This window comes from Myotis myotis, unplaced genomic scaffold, assembly GCF_014108235.1.
Source record: "Myotis myotis isolate mMyoMyo1 unplaced genomic scaffold, mMyoMyo1.p scaffold_m19_p_1, whole genome shotgun sequence".
NCBI lineage: Eukaryota > Metazoa > Chordata > Mammalia > Chiroptera > Vespertilionidae > Myotis > Myotis myotis.
The window spans coordinates 218,259,632-218,285,329 of record NW_023416313.1 but is presented as its reverse complement, the minus strand read 5'-3'; the positions used below and the strand labels follow the sequence as shown (position 1 = coordinate 218,285,329).

Below are 25,698 nucleotides of genomic sequence, written 5' to 3'. Positions count from 1 at the left end.
AGGTGTGGGCGGGTCAAAGTCAGTGACTCGCCCGGATTAACTCAGCTCAGGGGAACTGAGCATTTCCCTAGAACTGTGTCGGGAGTGAAGACCCTTAACATTTAAAAAAATAATTTTATTGATTTCGGAGAAGGGGAGAGGGAGAGAGAGAGAGAAGCATCAATGATGAGAGAGAATCTTTGATTGGCTGCTTCCTGCATGGCCCCAACAGGATCGAGTCCTCAACCACTGAGCCATGTGGGCCAGGCAAAGCCTCTTAACATTTTGACCTGCCCAGAATGTCATACCTTAGTGTGCACAGTTAGGTAGATAAAGAGTTCTTAGATTCCTGGAATCAGAAGGCACCTTGGAGGCAGCAGTGAGGATGGAAACAGAATGAACTACCCAGAATCTCCATTTTTTTCCTCATCTTGAAAATGAGAGGGTTGAGCTCATTGGTCCCTAAGACCTCTTCCTAGTTGAACAGATCAGCTGGTCTATGGCTTCCCAAACTCTTGGACTTCAAGATCAGTTCAGTTTTCACAAATTTTCAAGAACTGGCACAGGATGTTTGCTTTTTCCTCACTGGAGAAGAATGATTTTTTTTTTTTATTGCTTAAAGTATTACAAAGGGTATTACATATGTGTCCATTTTATCCCCCCGCCCTAGACAGTCCCCTAGCCTCCCCTATCCCCCAATGTCTTATGTCCACTGGTTATGCTTATATGCATGCATACAAGTCCTTTAGTTGATTTCTTACCCCCCTACCTCCTGCCCCCCAACCCTCCCCGGCCTTCCTGCTGCAGTTTGACAATCTGTTTGAGGCAGCTCTGCCTCTGTATCTATTATTGTTCAAAAGTTTATAATGGTCTCTATTATCCATGAATGAGTGAGATCATGTGGTATTTTTCCTTCATTGACTGGCTTATTTCACTTAGCATAATGCTCTCCAGTTCCATCCATGACGTTGCAAATGGTAAGAGTTCCTTCCTTTTTAGAGCAGCATAGTATTCCATCGTGTAGATGTACCACAGTTTTCTGATCCATTCATCTACTGATGGGCACTTAGGCTGTTTCCAGATCTTAGCTATGGTGAATTGTGCTGCTATGAACATAGGGGTGCATATATCCTTTCTGATTGGTGTTTCTGGTTTCTTGGGATATATTCCTAGAAGTGGGATCACAGGGTCAAATGGGAGTTCCATTTTCAGTTTTTTAAGGAAACTCCATACTGTCTTCCATAGTGGCTGCACCAGTCTGCATTCCCACCAGCAGTGCACAAGTGTTCCTTTTTCTCCACATCCTCTCCAGCACTTGTCGTTTGTTGATTTGTTGATGATAGCCAGTCTGACAGGTGTGAGATGGTACCTCATTGTTGTTTTGATTTGCATCTCTCGGATGATTAGTGACTTTGAGCATGTTTTCATATGTCTCTTGGCTTTCTGAATGTCCTCTTTTGAAAGGTGTCTATTTAGGTCCTTTGCCCATTTTTTGATTGGATTGTTTATCTTCCTTTTGTTAAGTTGTATGAGTTCCCTATAAATTTTGGAGATTAGGCCCTTATCAGATATGACATTGGCAAATATGTTTTCCCACACAGTGGGTTTTCTCGTTGTTTTGTTGATGGTTTCTTTTGCTGTGCAGAAGCTTTTCATTTTGATGTAGTCCCATTTGTTCATTTTCTCTTTCGTTTCAAGTGCCCTAGGAGCTGTATCAGTGAAGAAATTGCTTCGGCATATGTCTGAGATTTTGTTGCCTTTGGATTCTGGAGAAGAATGATTTTTTTAAAAATTACTATTGCTGGCATTTTCTGTCACTTGATTTCCAGAAGAAAAGGACATATTAACTAAAAAAAAAAATAGTAGGAAGTAAATATTCTCAGAATGAAAAATAGCCCTTGTTAAGGAAGGAAAGGGGTTAGCAAGTTTACTTCAACATAGTGTGCAGTGGTTCTTTCTCATTTTAAAAAACAGCTTTATTGAGATACAATCTATTTAGCATACAATCCATTCATTTGTATATAATTCAATAATTTATAGTCAGTGTGCAGAGTTGAACAACCATCCCCACCATCTAATCTTAGGACATTTCCACCAAACCACAAAGATCTCTTATACCCACTTGCTATCACTATTGGTTCCCACTCATCAGGCCCAGGCAACCACAAATCTACTTTCCATCTCTATAGATCTGCTTTTCCTGGACATTTCATATATGTAATCACACGTGATGGACCTTTTGTGTCTGGCTTCTTTCATCTAACATATTTTCAAGGTTATCCATGTTGTATCATGTATCAGTACTCCATTCTTTTTTATGGCCCAGTAATGTTTTATTGTTAGAATGTACCACATTTTTTTTATTTATTTATTTATTAATATATTTTATTGATTTTTTACAGCAAGGAAGAGAGAGGGATAGAGAGTTAGAAACATCCGATGAGAGAGAAACATCAATCAGCTGCCTCCTGCACACCTCCTACTGGGGATGTGCCCGCAACCAAAGTACATGCCCTTGACTGGAACCTAACCCGGGACCTTTCAGTCAGCAGGCTGACTCTCTATCCACTGATAGAGAGCCCAGGTTAGGGCTGTACCACATTTTATTTATTCATTGTTGAGGCAGGACCCTCAAGCTGGACCTGGGCAATTGAAGCTTCCTCACTCTCTCCCTGTCCTTAAGACCAGGTTTCCCCTGGAGCTCAAGCTAAAGATTTCAAGAAAGTCCCCTACCTGGAGAATTACCTTCAAAAAAAAGGGCTTTGCCCAAGTGCCTACTGAGGAAAACCCTGGCGCTCCACCAAAATGCTCTTGACAGACCTGGGCCTCTCTATCACATTTTGCTCAATAGTCACTGCTTAGTACATTAACAACCTCCACGATGTGTAAGCACTTTGCAAATGCTGGCTCAATACCAAATGAATGCATGAGAGTTGACCAGAGACCCTCTTGTTCCAACTTCTGGGAACCTTCTTTCTAGATTTAATGAAGTCCCTTTCGAACTTTGGATGCAGAATTTTAGAATTGGAATAACTTTGTCAATAAAGAAATCAAGATACTTAAGGAAACATGACTTGTGAACCATACAGCAAGTTAGCCACCAAGCAGGACTTGAATACAGCTCATCTGATTTCCAGCCCCAGGGCGTCTCTAGATGTTGCTACAGGTGAAAGAATCTAAGACTTTGGGCTGAGTCTGGCTGATCTCAGGTCATTCCCTGAAAAATCACTTGCCAAATCATTTTCTTATACTCCTTCTCCCAAATAAAAATTATTTTTCAATTTCGGGTTCAGCAAATCAAAGAAATACCATCAGTATCATCTCTTGTCACATCTTCTATCTTCAGGCCTCAATGAGCATGAAAATATGTTGCCAAAAGCCATTATTATTTTTGGCTGATATCCCGGAACCCATGACTTCCCCAAACCAAAGCTGAATTGCAGAGTAAAGCTGGCTTGTGACGTTCAGGAAAACACATGGACATGGATTTCATTTCAAAAGAAAAATAGTTAACACGAGAAAGAGTTCCTCTTTTTCATTCTTTCTCTACAACAAAGCACTTGGTTCAAAGTGAGACTGCTGACTTAGGAAATAAAAGAATCAAAACAGGAAGCAGTAAATTGGCTAACGAAGCATATATATATATATATATATATATATATATATATATATATATATATCGTCATACTTTTATACATGAGGCCCTGAATCAATGGAAAGTTATGCAGAGTGTATGAATGAATCTAATACTCATCCTCTTAAGTTTATACTATTAAACTTTCAGGGCCTCTTACCTTCCCGTCTATCATTCAAGAAAGGAGCTCTGGTGTCTTCTTCATATTATTCCTACCCTTGAACAAATGCTCTTATGTTATTTAAAAAAAAGAGTGCCAAGAGAAATTTAATTAAAAAAAAGAAAAGATCCTTTACCTAAGTCCCCTTAAAGATCTATTTCAGGCACTGTGGCAGTGTTTGAATCATTTGCCAATTAAAATTTTTTCTCCTTGTTTTATTACATCGGTTGAGACTTTTAGTACAAGGTTGAATAGCAGTAGGTATTCTTGCTTTTTTAGATATAATTTACAATTATGAAATATTACTTTTTTGGTTTTTATTTTATTTTTTTTAAATTATGAAATATTTTAAACATAAGACTATGGAATAACAAACGCCCATATACCAACCATTCAGCTTTATCATATTTGTTTCTGACCCTTAAAAAACAGCTTATATATTGCTCTAGCCAGTTTGGCTCAGTGGCCAGAGCATCCGCCTGCAGATTGAAGGGTCCCAGGTTCAATTCCAACCAAGGGCACATGCCCAGGTTTCAGGCTCGATCCCCAATAGGGGGCATGCAGGAGGCAGCCGATCAATGATTCTCTCTCATCATTAATGTTTCTCTCTCTCCCTTCCTCTCTGGAATAAAAAAATATATATATTTAAAACCAACAAACAAATAAAAACAACTTATATATGAGGGCTCTTCTGACCCTGCATCCTCCACTCAGAAGTAACCTTTATATTCTCAATATGCAATTATACATCTATAAAAATTACATGGTACAATGAAAAGAATGAAAGACATTTTCATTTATTACTAAGTGAAAGAAGCCCATTTGAAAAGCCTGGATACTGTAGGATTCCAACCATGTAACATTCTGAAAAAGGCAAAAGTCTCAGTGTTTGCCAGGGGTGAGGATGAGGTGATGAATAAGCAGGGTACAGAGGATTTTAGGGCAGTAAAAATACTCTGTGTGACATTGTTATGATGGATATTTCATATGCACTTGTGCCTAAACTTATAGAATGTACAGCACCAAGAGTGAGCCCTAGGTAAACTATGGACTTTGGGTGATTATGATGTGTCAATGTTGGTTCATCCATGGTTAAAAAAAAAAAAAAAAAAGGTACTGTTCTGGTGTATGATATTGAGGGAGGCTATATGTGTGGGGGGGCAGGGAGTATAGGGGAAATCTCTATACCTTCCTCTCAATTTTGTTGCAAACCTAAAACTTCTCTTAAAACAATAAACTTTTGCCCTGCCAGTGCAGCTCAGTGGTTGAGAGTCAATCTATGAACCAGGAGGTCACCGTTCCATTCTTGGTCATGGCACATGACCCATTTGCAGGCTTGGTCCCTGGTTGGGGGAGTGCAGGAGACAGCCGATCAATGATTATCTCTCCTCATTGATGTTTCTATCTCTCTCTCCCTCTCTCTTTTCCTCTCTGAAATCAATAAAAATATATATTTAAAAAATAATAAGAAAGTATTACCCAGCTGGTGTGGCTCAGTGATTGAGCATCAACCTATGAGCCAAGAGGTCACTGGTTGGATTCCTGGTCAGGGCACATGCCCAGGTTTCGGGCTCAATCCATGGTAGGGGGTATGTAGGAGGCAGCTGCTTGATGATGTTTCTCTCTCATCAATGTTTCTGTCTCTATATCTCTCTCCCTTCCTTTCTCTCTCTTAAAAAAAAAATCAATAAAAATCCCCTCATGCTTCCCTTAAAAAAATAATAATTTTTTTAAAAAAATATATTTTATTGATTTTTTACAGAGAGGAAGGGAGAGAGATAGAGAGCTAGAAACATCGATGAGAGAGAATCATCGATCAGCTGCCTCCTGCACATCTCCCACTGGGGATATGCCCGCAACCCATGCACATGCCCCTGACCGGAATCGAACCTGGGACCTCTCAGTCCGCAGGCCGACGCTCCATCCACTGAGCCAAACCGGTTTCGGCAATTTTTTTAAATTTTATTTTACTTTTCCATCACTATTTATCCCCTCTATGACCTCTTCCATCTCCACCCATGCAAAAATTAAGTATTTTTAAATTACATAATATTGTTTTACAGCTGTAAATTTTTAAAATAAATGTTATTATTCCATGTAGATACTTCTGCAAGAGTGAGCCGTAGGTAAACTATGGACTTTGGGCGACTATTTTTCCTTTCAAATTACTTTTGATAAAAGTTATTATGTTAGCTTTCAGCTAATTCAGACCAATGAGGCAACTGGTCACCAAAGACCCTGTGAGGCATCAGGAAAAAGGTGAACTTGGGTTGGGACCAGGAGTTGCTCCACTCTGGCTGAGCAGGAAAACTGCTGCCTATATCATATCTTTTTTGTTTTAACTTTTTATTGTGGAAAATGTCAAACATTTGCTAGAGTAGACAGCACAGTGTAATGAACCTCCATGTACCAATCAACCACACTCAACATTGATCAGCTGGTGGTCAGTCTGGTTTGATTTGTACTCTCACAAAGTTCCCCCAGTCCTGATTACTACTTCATAGCAAATCCCAGACATCATTGCATCTGATCTCTGGTACTCACAGTCTTTGTGGATTCTTCTCCCACAATGAATTGGTGGAAGTGGTGACTTCTGGCTTCCAGGGTGACCCAGAAAAGATATCATGGCTTCCTCCTTGGTCTCTTGCATTGCTCGCTGTGGGGGACAAGGCTGAGACTACTGAGGTAGGCAGGGCATCAATGACACAAAATTCAGGGCGACATTTAATCGCAGGTGCTGACTGTGAGGTTCGCGGCGCAGGAAACTGAGTCAGAGAGTCAGGCAGATTGAAGGAGGAGAATTTATTCTTCGCTCTCCGGCGAGGTCCACAGGTCCTGGGGTTGGGCCAGTGGAGTCGCGCCGAGAGGGAGTAGGGGCATTTTTTTATACAGCTGTTCAGTGAGGGCGGGGGAGCATGAGCTGTGGGAGTTCCTGCCGCGGGGGTCATCAGGGTTTCCAGGTGTCCTCATCTGTCTGGTAGCTGACCTGTTAGGAATTCCAAGGCGGGACCGGTATCTGCGTCACCATTTACCTGGTGCACTGGCCTGTTACGGATTCTAGGAAGGGCCCAGTATCTACGTCCCTATCTGCCTGGCAGAGGCATGCATCAGCTCCTGGACCCCCTTTCGACCTAACACTGACCTTGCATTTGTACAACTGAGCGTGAGGGCTCCCTTCAGGTTTGCTCCCCAGGTGACTCACCTAGGCCTGGGGGGAAGCCAGCTGCCATTCCACTAGGACATAATGGCCTCCTTGTTCATAGGTTGACTCTCAACCCCTGCGCCATGCTGGCCGGGCAGCTGGGTTCTTTCATATTAAAGCAGCACGACACCAAAAAGGAAGTTGAGAGCCCCTGCTCTTTACTACCCAAGCCACACTCCAGCCTTCCTGACACCGGGTAACTGTGTGCCTTGCACCAAGTGGACGATAAAGAAGCAGTCAGACTAATAAAAAAAAAAAAAATCAGCTCATTAGAGGCCCTCACCAGAGAAGCTGAACCAGAACTGCCTAGGCAAACTGCTCCTGGTAAGAGAAAGTTTATTTAGAAAGTTACCAAGGTAATAGAAATTATAACCACAAATTAACATTCCAATTAAGCGATAAAAAGATTATGCATTCCGTTTGTTTTCAGGCTGCAGCCAACCTCTGATATCTTAAGAATGTGTAATTAAAAACCCGTGTTATTCTTTCTTATCTAGCTTATCTTTTACAGCTTAAAAGAAAGCTGCTTTGGGGAGAAGGGAATGCCTGGCACATCTGTGAAGATCCACAGGTGTCCGTGGTAAAACTACAAATTCAGCAAAAGGGGAAGAGGAAATCTTGAGAAGCAACACTCCCTCAGTCTCTCCTCCCCCCCACCCCCCTTCTCTCTACTCCCAGGAAAGATGGATTGCCCACATCCCTCCCCCTGGTCTCTGTTCTGTTTTCACTCTCCTCCTTGATAAAAACCCTGGCCTGCTCTGCGAAGGGGAGATGGGTTTTTGAGGATTGGGAAGAGTGCCCCATCTCTTTGGGATGCCAGCACTCCAATAAACCTCTTTCCTTTTGCCAGCACTGTTGGGGAGCACAAAAGATTTGGTTGGAAAGTTTGTAATGAGGACATTCTCATAAAAGGGAAGTGTGTGGAAGGCCACCTGCCCTGTTTATCGGAATTGAGACTTAGGGGAGTGTCTGAAGGCGGTGCCCCTCATTATTCCTTGACCTTTCCAAACAAGTCTGTGCATGTGCAGACCCCCGGGTGTTTACTAGAATCCTTATGCTTAATCCCTGAACGCCCTTGCCCAGAGGACAATGTAAACATGTGTCCTCCCAAGATTACTCACCCCACTGATTGTCTCTAAAGATAAAAATTCCAATAAAAGCCTAATGAGGCAGGCAATCGAGGCTGCTGGGACCCTTGAGCCTGGTAAGCCTCTTAGCCCTCTCCCCCACAGCGAAACTGTGTCGGAGTAATCTGTTCATCATCCGATGTTCAGGGGCTGCTGGTCAGCCCCGCACAGCACCTGTCTCCGGAGTTTGGCTGCGCTGCAGCAGGCAGCAGAATCCGGCTTCCGTTACACAGTGAGCCAGCTGGGCTTCGTAGGAAACAAGTTACAGAAGCAAAAGAAGGGCCCTTGGAGCTTAGGAGAAAGGAAGGCAAAGGTAATGTGTCTGGCGGAAAAGAGGTGCAAGGGAAAGGCACCGCTGTGCCGCCAAGAGGGAGAGCATGCAGAAACTGGAAGGACTTTGAGGAGTGTGCTAACCAAAGCCTGAAGGGCCACCAGGACATAAAAGAAGCTGAAGGGAGGCTGACTATGAAAGTCTGAAGGAAAATGAAAATACCATTAGAAATAGGAAGAAAGGGGTTTCTTAACATTTACTGGCGAAAGTCCCTAGGTCTTCAGATAAAGAATAACTGTACTTGTGTTGTTTGTGGTGAGAAACCTGCCAGATTTGAAACTGGCCAGCGGGGTGAGACCAGACCTGGGTTTGGCAACCTGGGTACTTGAGTTCTGGCTAGGAAAGAATTCAGACCCAAGACTCAAACTATAAGAAAATGTTTATTTAGAAAGTCACAGAGGAAGAAGTGTGCTGGGCTGCATATCTGGCACTTTGGCCAGACAGGTCATGCTGTGCTGTCTGTTCCTAAAACACATAGATAGGAAGGTACTGACATCAGGCCAGGCCTTGAGATATGGTCTCATGGCCTCTTCCCAGCATGCAGGCCTTCTTTCTCAGAAGGCCTGGAAGTCTCATTCCAAATTTGGGAGACAAAAGACTGGAAAAAGTATAAATAAAGAGAGTTTCCTCCATATTGGGGGGCCTAGAATTTGAAAGACACATTTTCTCTGGGCCTCCACAAAATTTAATAATAAAATGTAACTCCTGTAGTCATCGCTGCAGTTCAGCCTCTGCTTCGGCAGGGTGCTGTAACTGTAGTCAGCTGGCCAGCTTAATAAAGGCTCTTAAATTTAAATTCTGAATCAGTGATCTATCTCGCTGAGTGAACCCATAACAGAAGGAGTAACTTGTAGAAGAAATGGGCTGAGGAAACAAGTTATAGAGGCAAAGGACGGCCCTTGGAGCTTAGAAGTGAGGCAGGTAAAGGTGACACACCTGGGGGGAAGTGCGAGGGGGAGGGAAAGGGACGGGGGCCAGCTCCCCAGAGGGAGAGCACCCTGGTCCTCCATCCTAAGGGTGTTAAGGGAGGAGATTTTAGGGGAGATCTCAATAGACTATCCAGCAGCTTTCCAGGGGTGTCCTTTCGGGGTCCGGGCCTCCACTGATTGGTCGGTGCCAGGGCAGGGGTCATTATTCAGTGCAGCTGGTCCCAAGGTCAGCCTTGGCAGTGCTTGTCTGGTTTTGCTGCTTTTCTGGGCCTGGAGCTGAAACACAACTGAGGCCTGGATGTTCTCTCTAGGGAGGAAAGGTCAGGGGGTCTAAACCACATGACCAGCAGTATGGCAGGAGAGGAAAGGTCACCCTAGGGGTACGGTCCCGCCCTACAGCTGTCCAAATGCTAGGAAACAACCCTGGAGAGGTAAAGCAGAGCACGGAGTCCCTGCTCGGCTGCCTCAGCCCCCCCGGTTAGGGGGGAACAGGCCAGTCGGGAGGAATACAGACTGAAGCAAGCACACGTTTATTTGGCACCTGCTATGTGGGAGTACAGGCCCTTCAGCTACCCCACTTGCAGGCACTATATCCCCAAACCACAATTAGCTGTCAATTTACAGGTCAATGACTTTGGCAGTGCCCCTTCTGGAACCCTGTCACATGACTCAGACATCTGTCTTCTCCGCCCTTTTCCCCCTAGGACCAGGGAGAACCCACTCACCATCCCTCATTCCTGAGACTCTTACTTCCTTCTCAGCTTCCTGGCTCCTGAGGCAACGGGCTGCTCTAGCCCTGCCCCTGGCCACTCCACCCAAGTCACACCCAACCGCAAAGATGAAATCTCCTCTGAGGGGCGATGGAGACAGCCTCTCCTCTCAGGCAGGAGGAACTCCACCAGTAATCTGACCGCGTGCAGGCCAGGCATGCCTCCAGAATTTCTGCAGAATAGAATGGCCCACCTCCATGGTCCTGGAGTCCTTGAAAGCCAAGTAGGGAAGCTTCTTGAGATGACTTTGGGGAGGAAAGCAGCAGATTGGCCTTGTGGGACAGGCAGGCTGGATGGGAGGGCCCGGAGCTGGGACTTTGGATGTGGACTTTGGATGGAGAAGAATGAGCAGAAGGACATGCAGGGGAAAACTCAGAGGGACACAAAAATCATGCCTGCCATTTATGAAGCACCTGTGTGCTAGGTTTCGTGCTGGATGCTTACATATGCAATAGATTCTTCCTGAGGTATCTACCTATTTCAGTGATGGCGAACCTTTTGAGCTCGGCGTGTCAGCATTTTGAAAAACCCTAACTTAACTCTGGTGCCGTGTCACATATAGAAATTTTTTGATATTTGCAACCATAGTAAAACAAAGACTTATATTTTTGATATTTATTTTATATATTTAAATACCATTTAACAAAGAAAAATCAACCAAAAAAATGAGTTCACATGTCACCTCTGACACGCCTGTCATAGGTTCGCCATCACTGACCTATTTCATGGGACTAGCAGCTCTTATCCACAGGGTGGGCCCACTGCACGTATGCATTTAACAACTAGATAAGCACCTGGCATGTAGAAGGCCCTGTCCTAGGTGAGAAGTATGAAATAGGGAAACAGAGACAGATGAGGTCCATGCATTTGTGGAGGGGAGGTGGACACTGAGTTACATAAATAACAATATATACTCACCATGCAAATTATTATAAATTTGCATAATTATAAAATTACAATTGTACAAAATTAAATTATATTGAGTGGTGTACCATGCGGAGAAGGACAGAACCTAGTTTACTCAGGGTGGCCAGGGAAGGCCTTGGAGGGGAGACTTTTATACTAAGACCTGAAGGATGGGGAGGGACCAGCCATAAGACATGGGATTGGTGTGTGTGTGTGGTGGTGGGGAAGCAGGGGGCAGGTGGAAAGGAAATTTCCAGGCCGTGGGAACATCCCACTGTTCCCAAGGTTGGGATGGCTGGAATGTTTGCATATGAGGGACATCTGCTTAAGATGGAGCTTGAAAGAGAGGCCTGGGCCAGGTCCTGCAGGGACTTGTGAGCCAGAGTAAGGAGGCTGGGTTTAATTTTAATGTATTAATAAACATATATATGGATTATTTAATCACAAAATTTAAAAATATTTTTATAACCACATTTCAGTATCTTTTTAAATATAGTTCCTTTGTCATCCTATGCATATTATTTTATGCATTTAAAAACACAATTCTGCAAAGGGGCATATGTCACAAAAAAGATATAGGTCCCTTCCCTGCACCAGATCTGGTTCAGCCTTCTGGAGAATCCCAGCATCTCAGAGATGGGAGATTCCTTTTTTTTTTTTTTTTTTTAAATATAATTTTATTGATTTCAGAGAGGAAGGGAAAAGGAGAGAGAGAGGTAGAAACATCAATTATGAGAGAGAATCATTGGTCAGCAGTCTCCTGCAGGCTCCACAGTGGGGATTGAGCCTGCAACCCAGGCACGTGCCCTGACTGGGAATTGAACTGGGACATCCTGGCTCATAGGTCAGGGCTCAATCTGGGCCACGCCGGCCAGGCTAAGAAGAGACTCTTAAAAAACACCGATGCTGAGTGTAAAGGCATTTAAAACTCTCTGGGGTTCCTTGGGAGCTTCTTGGTGGGGGGTGGGGAGCAATTGGGTGGGGCTCTGCATACCCTCTTCCAGCCCCACTCTCTTCATCCTCATTCATCCACTAGCACTGCTCAACTTTGATTTATTTTATACATGGGATTTAGACAGATGTCCTTTAAAGAAAGAATTCTGTGGCATTCACTTAGACCTTAAAATTCACTAACCACCCGTTGAACAGATGAGGAAACTGAGGCCCTGAGAGAGAAAGGGAGCTATCCATTAAGCCCAAGCAAGGCACAGCAGGCTGTTTGCTGATACCAGCATGTGCTGTTTCCAGGACAACACAAAGCTTTTTCTCCACCCAGCCCAGCTGCCAACATGGGGTCATATGGTGGCTGGAGACTCTTAGCAAAAGCAAAGACAGCCTGAGGACGTGGATGGGGGCCTAGGAAGTTTCATCAGGGGCTCAGTGGCAAAGGAACTATTTTCTGGGAACAATTTAGCATTCCAGAAAACATGGGAACCACCAGAATCGGCTTGATGCATTTGTAGGAACTTCCAAACAGGTATGGGAATAGGCATCATCCAGGATCGACTCATGGAAATATTACATTCTGTGCTCGGTAAACAAAAGGCTACAGCAATGCTGGTTTCACTTGTCAATTCAGAGATAATAGACAGGCATACATATCTTTTTAAGTACTGAGTGCCCCCTGCTGCTGGTAGGTAAAAATGCAGAATGAGGCTCAGAATTTCATTCTTCAAATTTGTTCAGCAAGGAAGTGGAATCACAGAACCCAGAGCTGCAGGAAGACAGGAATCTTCTAATGAGAATCACAAAATCCCTAGAGGATCCCTGCAGCGGCTGGGCTGGTGACATAAAGGTGGGGTCTCAGGCACCTGAGGGGCAGGGCTGTCATGACTTGGGAGGGTATTCAGCCTCCTAAGGTGTTTAAAGTTTCAAAAAAATTATGTTACTTACATAAAAAACCCCCACACAATAGTTTCTCATGATACAGAGTTCAAATGGGGATATACAAAAAAAAAAGATTCATTAAAGAATGAATCTCCCTCTCACTTCTGCTGCCCAGCCAAGTTCTCCTGCAAAGAAAGCGTCCCTTAACAAATAGGCTCTACCATAAAAGGTATTTGTATGAAAATGATAGCAGACTATAAACACCACCTTTTCTTTGTTTTTAACAACATATATTGTTAAGATTGTGGGGCTCTTTTAAGATCCCTACATAAGAGCTTCTGTTGTCTTTTTAAAGCAGTTCATAGTATTCTGTTGGATGCATACTCCAAGATTTTAAAATCAATGAACATCTAACTTGTTACCAATATATGCTATTATAAGCATCCCATGATTAATAGCTTTGCATACATCATTTTGCATATGTGTGAGTACCTCTATAGGATAATTACCTAAAAGTGGAATTGCCTTCTTAGAGGATACATATGTATATTTTTTAAGAATTATTTTAATTGAGGTATAATATCTTTGCAATAAAGTTAACAAATAGAGTTTAATGAACTTTTACATATCTACCCATATCTATAATCAATACCAAAGTCCAGACATAGCATATTATCAGCATCCTGGCAGCCTTCATCTTTACCATTCCTAGTCAATATCTACCCTCCCCATCAAAGTGGTTGCCTCTATTATAACTTCTATAGACATAGATTAGCTTCGCCTGGTCTCCGCCTTTGTATAAATAGCTTTACACAGAACATAGTCTTTGAGGACTAGCTTAAAATATATATATTGATTTGCACACCCCACACTGGGGACCGAAGCACGATTTCCCAGTTCATAGGCTGACACGCCATCACTGTGCCACGCAGGCTGGGCAAGGACTGGCTTCTTTTAACTCAACACCATATCTTTAACTCAACTATGTCTGATTTATCCATGCTGTTGCATGTAGTTATGGTTTCTTGTTTTTCACTGTACATGTCTTTGGGCAGACACTTGCATCCATGTCTCTTGAGTGGCACTGCTAACTGATAGGATAGCCCTACACCAGGTCATAGAGCTGGGCTATACTATTTAGCCTTAATAGATAGAGTCCAAGTTTTCCACCTAGTCCTTTCACTTACACGCCTGCTAGAAATGCACAAGCATTCTAGCTGGCTCCACATCCTCATCAGTTCCTGATATTCTTCATCTTTTTACATTTTAGCCATTCTAGTGGATATGCTAAAATTTTTCATTGTGATTTTAATTTGCATTTCTCTAATGATTAACGGTATTAAACACTCTTTCATGTGCTATTGGCCAATCTGATATTTTGTCTTGTGAAGTGCTTAATTCTTTCTTTAAAAAAATATTTTTATTGATTTCAGAGAGGAAGGAAGAGGGAAAGAGATAGAAACATCAATGATGAGAGAGAATCATTGATCAGTGGTTGCCTCCTGCAGGCCCCCGCTTGGGGATCTAGCCCGAAACCCTGACTGGGAATGGAACCACGACCTCCTGGTTCATAGGTCAATGCTCAACCACTGAGTCACGCTGAAGTGCTTAATTCTTAATCCATTAAGAATTTTACTAGGTTGCTTGTCCTTTTTATTTTATTTTTCCCCCAATATATTTTATTGATTTTTTACAGCGAGGAAGGGAGAGGGATGGAGAGTTAGGAACATCAATGAGAGAGAAACATGGATCAGTTGCCTCTTGCACACCCCCTACTGGGGATGTGTCTGCAACCAAGGTACATGCCCTTGACTGGAATCGAACCTGGGACCCTTCAGTCCACAGGCTGATGCTCTATCCACTGAGCCAAACCAGTTAGGGCGCGTGTCCTTTTTAAAAATGGATTTTTAGAAAAGCTTTATATATCCTGGATACAAATCCTCTTCAGGCATATGCATTGTAAGTAGCTTCTCCCAATTTTGGCTTGCCTCATCACTCTTATTTTTGATAAAAAAGTTTTTAATTTTAGCAAAGTCCAAATTGTCAATCTTTTCTTTGTATGTGGCAATTTTTGTCTGAATCTTGTTCAAGGTTTTTTGGTCTGTTCAAGGTCATAAAGATGTTCTTCTGTTTTCTTTTTTTTCTATTTTTATTTATTAATTTTAGAGAGAGAAAGGGAGATAGATAGGGAAACACTGATTTGTTGTTCCACTTATTTATGCAAACACTGGTTGCTTCTTGTACGTGCCATGACTAGGAATCAAACCCACAACCTTGGCATATCAGGACAATGCTCTAACCAATTGAGCTGCCTAGCCAGGGCTCTCCTATGTTTCCTTATAGAGCCTTTATTATTTTACATTTCACACTTTGATCTATAACCTATTTGAAATTTTATGTATGGTTTAAAGTAAGGGTGTCTTAGTCCATTGGGCTGTTATAACAAAAATAGCATGGACTGGGTAGCTCATTAACAACAGAAATTTATTTATCACAGTTCTGGAGGCTGGGAAGTTCAAGATTAGTACAGAGGCAGATTCAGTATCTGATGAGAGTCTGCTGCTGGTCCTCATAGAGGGTTATAATTGACCATCTTCTCAGTATAACCTCACATGGCAGAATGGGCGAGGGAGTTTTTGGGGATCTCTTTAATAAGGGTGATAATCCCTTTATGAGGGTTCCATCCTCATGACCTAATCACCCCCAAAGGCCCCAACTCCAAAAATCATCACTTGGTGATTGGGATTTCAACATGAATTTTGGGGGGATACAAGCATCCAGTCTATAGCAAGAGATTAAGATTTTTTTATTTTTTTTTAAAATATATTTTATTGATTTTTTACAGAGAGGAAAGGAGAGAGATAGAGAGTTAGAAACATCGGTGAGAGAGAAACATCAATCAGCTGCCTCCTGCACATCCCCCACTGGGGAAGTGCCCACAACCCAGGTACATGCCCTTGACCGGAATCGAACCTGGGACCTTTCAGTCCGCAGGCCAACGCTCTATCCACTAAGCCAAACCGGTTTCGGCAAGATTTATTTTTTTTCCCATGTGGATATCAAACTCAGCCAGGGGTTTATACATTTTATTTTGTTTTATTATTTTTATGCTGGCCAGGCCAGTCCCCCCCCCCCTTTTTTCCTGATAAAATTGAGGGTCAGAGAGATTAACTCACTTGAAACTAGTTGACAGCCAAATAAGAGCCCAGATCATCTGATTTCTGCCTCTTTATCATGCCATCTCAATTCACTGGACATTCTTATTCATTCATTACTTCAACTTCTTTCATTCTCACCCCTTCAGTGGTTAAGAACATTATTTCTGGAGTCACACTGACCTAGGTTGGAATCCCAGATGTACAACTTACTCCTTTTATGACCCTGGGCACGTAACGAAAGCTCTCTGAAGCTCACTGCCTTCATCTGTAAAATGGGGGTACATATTAATCAGATTTCATTAGGTAAGGCTATATAAGAAATAATCTCAAATCTCAGTAGCATCCAAAAGCAAAGTTTTGTCACTGGTGTGGCTCAGTGGTTGAGCATCAACCTATGAACCAGGAGGTCCCATTTCAAAGCCTGGTCAGGGCACATGCCTGAGTTTCAGGCTCGATCCCCAATGTGGGGCATGCAGGAGGCAACCCATCAATGATTCTCTCCCATCATTGATGTTTCTATCTCTCCCTCCTGCTCCCTTCCTCTCTGAAATCAATAAAAAAAAAATTTTTTTTAAAAGAAAGAAAAGGTTTATTTTTCACTCATGTGACATGTTAGACGGGGGCTGCTTCACATCTCTTTTTCCTTCCAGGACCCAGAGCGAGGGAGGGAGCAGCCCCATCCGGGACAGGGGATTCTCATGAGTAGAGAAAGATCAAGAGAGCTGGTGAAAACACATAATGACTCTTAACACTTCTGCTCAGATGTGTTGAAAGGCACTTCTGTTCACATTCCATTGGCCAAAGGAAGTCACGTGACCCATGTGGACAGCAGTGAGGCTGGAAAGGACACTTACAGGACACATTGCAGTTGTCTGGCAACAGGTGGTGATATATAATCCTTAACAGAAAGAGCTACTTAGTAATTGGGGACAATACCACCTACTATGGGACAATAATAGCACCTTCCTGGCAGCTTGTGAGAATTAAATGAGGTGAAGCGCATCCAAACGCTTAACGCAATATTCTGCACTGAATAAGGACGCAATCACTGCTAGAGGCTATTGTTACTATTACCTCCCCATGCTGTTGAAACCTTTTCTGTCCACTGGACTGGGCTAACCCTGACTTGTGAGGAAGAAAACTGTGATTACTCCTGGTACGTAATCTTCAGACAATAAATCTAAGGGCACAGGTTTTGGAGTAATATGGGCTCCTTCTTAGAGCAGATGATCTTAGACAAGTTATTCTCTCTGATCTTTAGTTTCCTCAACCTGAAAATGGGGATCCTTGGGGACTCTGTTGTAGACTTGCCATTAGGGCTAAATTAGCCCAATCCTGTGCACACAGTACGTGCTGAGTATCTGGTGAATCACTGAATGTGGATTTTAGACTACTTTCAAACATTCAATGAACTGTCACAACATAACTACAATACTGCTGTATGGAAAACCCTTTACCGTCTTTTGGGTCTCAACTCAAATGCCACTTCCTCAGAGTCTTGCTCTGATCACACAATTAAAAGTGCCTCCCGCACCTTCAGTCACTTCTGTTTTCTTGTCGTCACAACTCTGGTAATGCTCTGAAATTGTCTTGTTCATTCATTGATTTACTTAATATCTGTCTCTGTCGCTAGAAAGGAAGCTCCGTGAAATCGGGGATCTTGTTCTATGCATTCTCACCTCCTGCCCTGGGCCTCTGGCATCCTCACCCATCACCTGCGAGACGAAGGAGGAAAAGGGAAAGGTGAATGCAGCCTGGTCCACCTGAGCCTCACGCCCCGCCCAACTCAGACCTCAAATTCCCTCCCGGCTGGGCGTGGCCCTTGTCACTCACGTGAGCTGCAGTGGGACTCCGCCCCGCTGGTAGGATGGGCGTGGCCTCCAATGTTGTGTCCGCCGCGTGCAGGCTGTCGTCAGCGGGAATAGAGTCACGTCACACGCACGCAGGCCTTGCCCCGCCGTGTCTTCTTGCCGCAGGCGGAAGAGGGCGTGGCCAGGCGCGAGGTCCCCGCAGCTGCCGGCGCGGCCGCCTGCATCGCCTCCAGGTGGCTGCTCTCAGCTCTCGGCCGCTCAGGCAGCTCGGAAGCCACTCTGTTTGGGGTCCTCGCTGCCCTTCCACGTCTCCCGGAAGAGTAGCCGGGCCGTGGCCGGGCCGTGGCAGGTGCGGGCCAGGGTTGCTCAGCCTGGCCTCTCTCCGGGCGGCTGCTGCGGGGGTGGCCCAGGAGTCTTCAGGTGCAGCGGCTCCGGAGTCCTCAGGTGAGGCGGGGGCCCAGTGGGTAGGACGGGTCCGCTTGGGGCGATAATGGCCTGAGACGCGGGGGCGGCGTCCCCTTAGCGGAGTCTTTGGTCTCCGCCGGGTGACGGGCTGAGGAAAGGGGCCTCCTCTCTCCTCCCTTCCCCACCCCCAGGCCGGTTGGACCGCTGTTCCCCTTCCGGAGGCTCGGCGAGGTGGTGGGAGCGTAGTGGGGATCTGCACTCGCCTCCCTGGGACCCACTGACTGTCCCGCCCTAGGGCCGGCCCGCTGACCCCAGCCTCCCTTCCTGCGTGTGGACACCTGCCCTTGCACCGGCCCCCCCGCCGCCAGCCCCATCCACGCCCTCTCGGCCTCCCCTCCCCTCCCCTCCGCGTGGCCGTTTCCTGGGGCAGTGGCCGCGGAATTCTTGGAGGGGTTTGCACCTCTGAAGTCAGTTCGGGACATTTATCCACCGGGCCGGTGCCCAGGGCCCTTCTCAGTATTTGTCTAATTGGTTCATTAGCGGTCATTAGCATGCAGCCACAGGCCTTGCTTTAGAGCCCTGTAGCTTTAAAACGAGGGGTGCCACGTAAGGAACTAATACGTGTTTTGCATTATTAGGAGAGAGACTGCGCCTCCCACACCACCAGTGTTTACTCGAGAATAAGGGACCCTTTACATCCGCAGGGAGTTGTAGTCACACAGCATTTCAGCTCCATTTTCACTTGACTTCAACCTAAACTCTGTGAAGTACCCAGGGAGTTAGTGGTCCCATTTCTTTCCTAAGGAACAGATTTAGAGGGTTTCTTGAGGTTATTCAGATACTGAGCGGCTAGGTGGGAAAGGCAGGGGTTAAAAGGTGGGCCTGGCTGATTTAGACTGGAGTATCTGAGCTGCCATTTAAACTCTGGGATCTTTCTAAACCTTTTCCCCACTTGCGGGGGGCGGGGGGGGGGCGGGGGGAGATACACGTATTGCTACAGATCGCATAATGTGGTTGTGAAAATCATGTGATGACATAAAAATTCCATCAGCAATATTTACGGGTGCTTACTGTGTGCTACATGCGGGGAATTAATTGGTGAGCAAAATAGACAGGGCCTTTACCCACCTACTCCCTTTCCCTGAGAGGGAGAGAAAGAAAAAGAAACACAATTATAAAACAAAAAGGTGCCTATGAGGGAAAAGAGTATGCGCTAACAGAATGGTAAGACCTGATTTAGATGGAAATTAAAAGGTTTGGGGAGCAGATGACAATTCAAGGGGAGATTAAGAACCAGAGTTAAAGTGAAAGAGTGTTCCAGGCAAAAGGAACAATGTGCACAGTCTAGAAATGTTTAACTTTAAAAAAAAATACACACACACACACACATATATTTCAGAGAGGAATGGAGAAGGAAAGAGAGATATTTGAATCCACATCCTGCATGGTTCAGGGTTCGGGATCTGGAGAAGGGCCGCGCAAATGACAGAGACGAGACAAGAAATAATAATTTGGAAATATTGTGGGCCAGGAAGAAAGCCCAATGCAAGGGAAAGGACTTCCACTCGTGCCCAGGCCTTGCCAAAGTTTTATTCAGTTTTGGATGCACATCTAGCCCTTAGTCTGGCAGGTAATTGCAGTAACAGACAGACTATCTTAAAGGTCAGTAAATATTAGAAAGATTTACTCTGAGACTATTTGGTCAGGAAATTGCTTGAGCCCCCATTGTCTGCACTAAACAATTGGTGCATAGCTCTGGCCCTTGCCAGGGCTCAAGGTTCACCAGCATTCCGGGCTCCTTGTTTACACTTCTCTAATAGTGAAGACAGTAGGTGGCTTCCCACAGAGATAGAAATATCAATGATGAGAATCATTGATCAGCTGCCTCCTGCACGCCCCATACTAGGCATTGAGCCTGCAACCTTAGCATGTGCCCTTGACCATAATCAAACCCGGGACCCTTCAGTCCACAGGCTGACACACTGTCCACTGAGCCAAACTGGCCAGGGCTGTTTGTTAACTTTTTAATACAGTATTCTTCCTTCTATATCACAAGGATTAGTTACTTGTCATTACTCTGATTCATTGTGTCAGGCTGTAAGTACTCAAACATATATCAAATTAATGTCTATGCAGTCTTATTTTTTTAATTCTTAATTTAGCTTAATGTGCACATAGTAGGTACTGAGTATTTAACTTATTTGAAGGTGTGCTTTAGACAGATTATGTGCACACCTTAAGTTATCCATTGTAGTGTTGCATTTTAAGAAAATATATTTTGTATTAATCAGAAGTTTCTTCAAGTTTTAGCACCATAAAACAAACTTCAGGGAATTTTTATTTGGTTGCACTGAAATTTTGCTGTATTAGATGCTATTTGGATGCTTTTGCTACATTAACATTTATCCTTTGTTGAAACAGGAGTAATAACAATAGTGGTAGTTGTAATTATGGTACTAGGAACTTCTAAAATGAGTGCTTATTGTGTACCAGGCATTCTGCAGAGTGTTTTTATGTATCATTTCATCTTAAAAGTATCCTATAATATAAGTACATTTATTTTACTCACTTTCTAGGTAAAGTTTCTCAGTTTCAGTAAAGTAGTTTGCTCAACATTACATAGCTAGTAAGAAGCAGGGCTAGGCATTCAACCCAGACTGACTCCAGGCTCTGCTGTTACGCCACACTGATCACTTCATGTCCTTTTTACAGGTTCACCAATAGGATTATTCTACTGCCATCATGTCTTGGCTTGCTGACCTTGCTGGAAAGGCAGAAGACCTTTTAAACCGAGTCGATCAAGGGGCTGCAACCGCTCTCAGTAGAAAAGAGAACACCAGCAGCATCGTATACAGCAAAAATACTGACTATCCTGAACTTCACCAGCAAAATGCAGACTTGACTTACCAGACTGGATCTAAAGCTAATTATATCTCCTCAGCAGCTGGTAACATCAGAAATCAAAGAGCCACCATCCTAGCTGGCACCACAAATGCGAAAGCAGGACCCAGGACCTCAGTGGAGGCCTCCCATTCTGTTGAAAACTCATCTGTTCCTAGGCCTTCGTCTCAGTTTGTTCGGAGAAAAAAGTCAGAACCTGATGATGAGCTGCTGTTTGATTTTCTTAATAGTTCGCAGAAGGAACCTACTGGGAGGGTGGAAATAAAAAAAGAAAGGGGCAAGCCCCCTGTCCTCCAGAGTTCCCAGACAACAAGCGCCAGTGCTGGGAACACCAGCGTAACCGCCATCAAAACCATTGAAGAAAATCCTGGGAGCCAAAGCCATGGTAGCTAATCAGTCCTCTATTTCTTGTAGAGTTAAGCTGACTGGATGTGTCATCACAGCCTAATACATTTGGGTAGTGTTTCTCGTCCTCGTGTTCCCTGTCCCCACTGGTGGAAGGGCAGGCCCTCTGAAATGTGTGGTACACACAAGAGAGACAGCTTGGAATACTGTCAGTCAATATGCAGTTATAGTAGGGACCTTTGAATTTTGTCTGTAGGGTAATTACCCCAGCATCTGAGAAATTACATCCAAAATGATCCTCTAACATATTTTAAGGTACGAAAAAAATAATTCTGAAATATGAAAGAAAACATAATTTTGGATTTGGGACTTTCTCAGTTCATTTCTTTTTGTCATTGGAATTATAAAAATGACAGGAGGCTGTACTTCATATATATATGTTTTTCCACATCTCTTCTTGACGATCAGTTTTGTGGGTGGTGGTTGTTTTCCTGTATTCCCCCTAGAAGTAAAACTGAGAGACTGAACTGTGATCCAAGTTCATTTAAATTGCTGTGAAATTATCTCTACCTGGACATCTGCTCATCTGCAGAAATGAGGTTCACATGTTAATGTGGCTAATTCAAGTACCTACTAACCATTTTTAAATGGCAATAAACATGATAGGTTCCTGCAGGGATTCCTTATGAAGTTGGTGATTAATGGGAATCTGTTATGTACTTAAACATTATAGCTTCTCCCACAGTCTTGGCTGCCAGTGAATAAAATATGCCTTGTATCTGTAAGATAAAGAAAGTGGCAGAGGTGACCATTTAAGGCAGTAGCAATTGATTAATTATGCACACTTCCAAATTTCTTCTCAGCTATCTTTTCAGTGGTTATACAAACATTGAGAACCTAATGGGTGGCAGGATATAGAAGTGAATGAAGTGGTTCAGGATCTAGTCACTAGGGTCGCAACCCCTGAAAATACATCCTGCATTTCAGATATTTACATTACAGTTCATAACAATAGCAAAATTACAGTTATGAAGTAGCAACGAAAATAATTTTATGGTTGGGGGTCACCACCGCATGAGGAACTGTATTAAAGGGTCGCGGCATTAGGAAGGTTGAGAACCACTGATAGTGGGTGAGATAGACGTATTAACATAATTTATATATAGTGTCATAAATGCAGTAATTGAGGTATTGTCAGAGGGTTGTGAAAACATAAAGGAGAAAGCAACTAATTGCCTAAGTTTTCAGGTCAGGGTTCAGAGGGTCTGTAATTGGAGCTTGGTCTTAAAGAATGGACTGGAGACAGCATCCCCTGCAGAGATCCTTTAAGTTTGTTAGTGTTGTTCTGGGAACACTGAGTGTGAGATAGATTCCTATAAATCATTTTTTGTTAAAAAGTGGTCCCTGGACTTCTTGTATTAGAATCACTTGTGTGCTTAATAAAAAATGAATTATTAGGTATCTCCCAGACCTCCTGATTCAGATTTTCTGGGAATGGAGTCAGGCATCTAATTTTTTTTGTGTTTTAGGTGGTTGCTAGGCCAGTAAAAATTGAAAGTACCATAGTAATGTGATACTATGACTTGAATTATTTTTCTACTTTTAAGGAAAACAGCCTACATTTTAATTGTAAAGGAGGGATCAACCTGATTGACAGGGAAGTTAGTGAGAACCAGTTAATACATGGGAGTTACAAAAATAGTTTTGTTTCTCTAAGGCAGGGTCTCTCAGTTTTGTGACTATTGACATTTAGGCTGAATAATTCTTTGTTACAGGGACTGTCCTGTCCTTTGTAGGATGTTCAGCAGCATCCCTGGCATCTTAACCCATTAAATGACAGTAGCACCCTAAGTTGTGACAACCAAATATGTCTTCACACATTACCAAATGTCCTTTGGGGGGCAAAACCACCCCAGGTTGAAAAGCCCACACTCAGCTCCTTAGAAGTGGAATTGCTGGGTTGTCGGATGTGACAGTGTTCAGCTACACCAATAGCAAACACCAGGTTGTTTTCTTAAGAGGTTGTACCAATTTATAATTCACCAGCTGTGACTAAGAGTTCCTTTTGCTCTGTGTTCTCACCAAAATTTGATTATTTTCAATGTGACTTTTTATATTTTTCTAATCAGGTGTGAAAATGTCATTATTTTTTACTTCTCTCATTGCTATATGAGGTTAGGCATCTTTTCAAATATTTGACTATTTTGGGTTTCATCTTTTGGGAAGTAGCTGTTCAAGTTTTTTGATCATTTTCCCCCCCAATGGATTATTGATTTAGCTTCCTTTGTAAAGTCATTATTTTAGTCCATTTTAATCATTAAGTATAGTTCATTTTTTAGCATGTAATTTCTTTGAGTAAGGAAAAAATATATTTGCATCATATTCAGTAGCAAATTAAAAACAGGATGAATCTGAATTCCTGATTCATCTGAGGGTTTCTTTAGGTAAGGCATTTAGATTCCAGTTTGCTATGTAACTGACTGCTCTGACCTATTATTAACTCTCCTTGCCTTGAAACCCACAGCTGTTCTTTTGTGCCTTTCTAATATTTTCAGTATTGAGACTTCTTTTTTTTCCCCAAAAACAATTTGGAGACAAAAGTGAGACCAAGTCTAATCACCTAAATTACTCCTGATTTTATACTTTCCAGAACTGTATTTTTTTTAATAATATATATTTTAATTGATTTCAGAGAGGAAGGGAAAGGGAGAAAAGGATAGAAACATCAGTGATGAGAGAGAATCATTGATTGGTTGACTTCTGCATGCCCCCTACTGGGGATCCAGCCTGAAACCCAGGCACGTGCCCTGATTGGGAATGGAACCATGACCTCCTGGTTCCTGGTTTGACCCTCAGCCACTGAGCCACACCAACTGGGGCAGAACTGTATTCTTTTTTTTTTTTTTTTTTAAATATATTTTTTATTGATTTTTTACAAAGAGGAAGGGAGAGAGATAGAGAGTTAGAAACATCAATGAGAGAGAAATATCGATCAGCTGCCTCCTGCACATCTCCTACTGGGGATATGCCCGCAACCCAGGTACATGCCCTTGACCGGAATCGAACCTGGGACCTTTCAGTCCGCAGGCCGACGCTCTATCCACTGAGCCAAACCGGTTTCGGCAGAACTGTATTCTTGTATCTATTCTTTATCACCATTCAGTGTATCCAGGATCCTTATACGTCTATAGGCTCCATCTATGAGAATGAAATTTCATCAGAGGAAAGTCTATTGAGAATTTAAGTTTATTTTTTATGGTATTTTAGCTATAGCAGTCCACATGAGCCAGCCAAAAGGCAGTCTACCAAAGTAGACTGCTAATATCTATGTAGTGAGCATTTCAATGTAACAACAATATACTCCTTTTTCACAGAAGCTTCTAGTAATTCAGATTCTGGCCATGAAATCCAAGAGGATTCTTCAAAGGAAAATGTATCATCAAATGCTTCCTGTGCTGATCACAACCCATTATCTACTGATGATGGCAAATCACATGAACTGTCTAATCTTCGACTGGAGAATCAACTGCTGAGGAATGAAGTTCAGTCTTTAAATCAAGAAATGGCCTCATTACATCAAAGAGCCAGGGAAACTCAAGAAGGTAGAGCCTTATTCAGATTGCCTAAGATTAGAAATTTAACATTTCAAAAATAAACTAAAACATTGATTACAGCTAAGCTATCAGAAATATGTTAGATGAGCTCAGTTGGTTAGAGCATCATCCTGATACGCCAAGGTTGTGGGTTCAGTTCCTGGTCATGACACATACAATAAATATGTTAGATGAGACTTTTGTAAATAGTGTTTTCATAGAAATATAGGGTCCAGATTTGAAAATGGGACCGATCATCCTCTCGCCAACCCAAAAAAGAAAACATGGGCTTGTTTGGTCATTCTTTTTTAAAAAATATATTTTTATTGATTTCAGAGAGGAAGGGGGGGGGGGGGGGGGGGGGAGAAACATCAATGATGAGATAATCATTGATGGGCTGCCTCCTGCACACCCCCTACTGGGGATTGAGCCTGCACCCTGGGCATCCACTGAGCCAAACCAGCTAGAGCTGGTCATTCTTTTAGGAGCTATGAAATTTAAGAATTCAGGAGAACAGAACATTAGCAATCATCTGATTCATTTGGCTGATCTGTTTTGAACCTTCTAGGGAATTGTTCATGAACCAAAGGCAGGATTAGATAAGGTAGTGGACACTAGCC

The 25,698-nt window shown here is 43.2% G+C and overlaps 1 protein-coding gene across 2 annotated transcripts in view; it reads left to right on the top strand.

The window, feature by feature from the left end:
* The first annotated feature begins 18,131 nt into the window (after positions 1 to 18,131).
* The window catches only part of GOLGA5 (golgin A5), a 31,387-nt gene continuing 23,820 nt past the window's right edge, over positions 18,132 to 25,698 (top strand). Inside the window, exons 1-3 of one of the 2 annotated variants that reach the window (XM_036316241.1) lie at positions 18,132 to 18,278; positions 20,952 to 21,525; positions 24,860 to 25,087. In XM_036316241.1, the coding sequence (XP_036172134.1) occupies positions 20,982 to 21,525; positions 24,860 to 25,087 (772 nt within the window). In that variant the 5' untranslated portion in view covers positions 18,132 to 18,278; positions 20,952 to 20,981. The remainder of the gene's footprint in view (positions 18,279 to 20,951; positions 21,526 to 24,859; positions 25,088 to 25,698) is intronic. The other variant, XM_036316250.1, reaches the window with a different exon arrangement.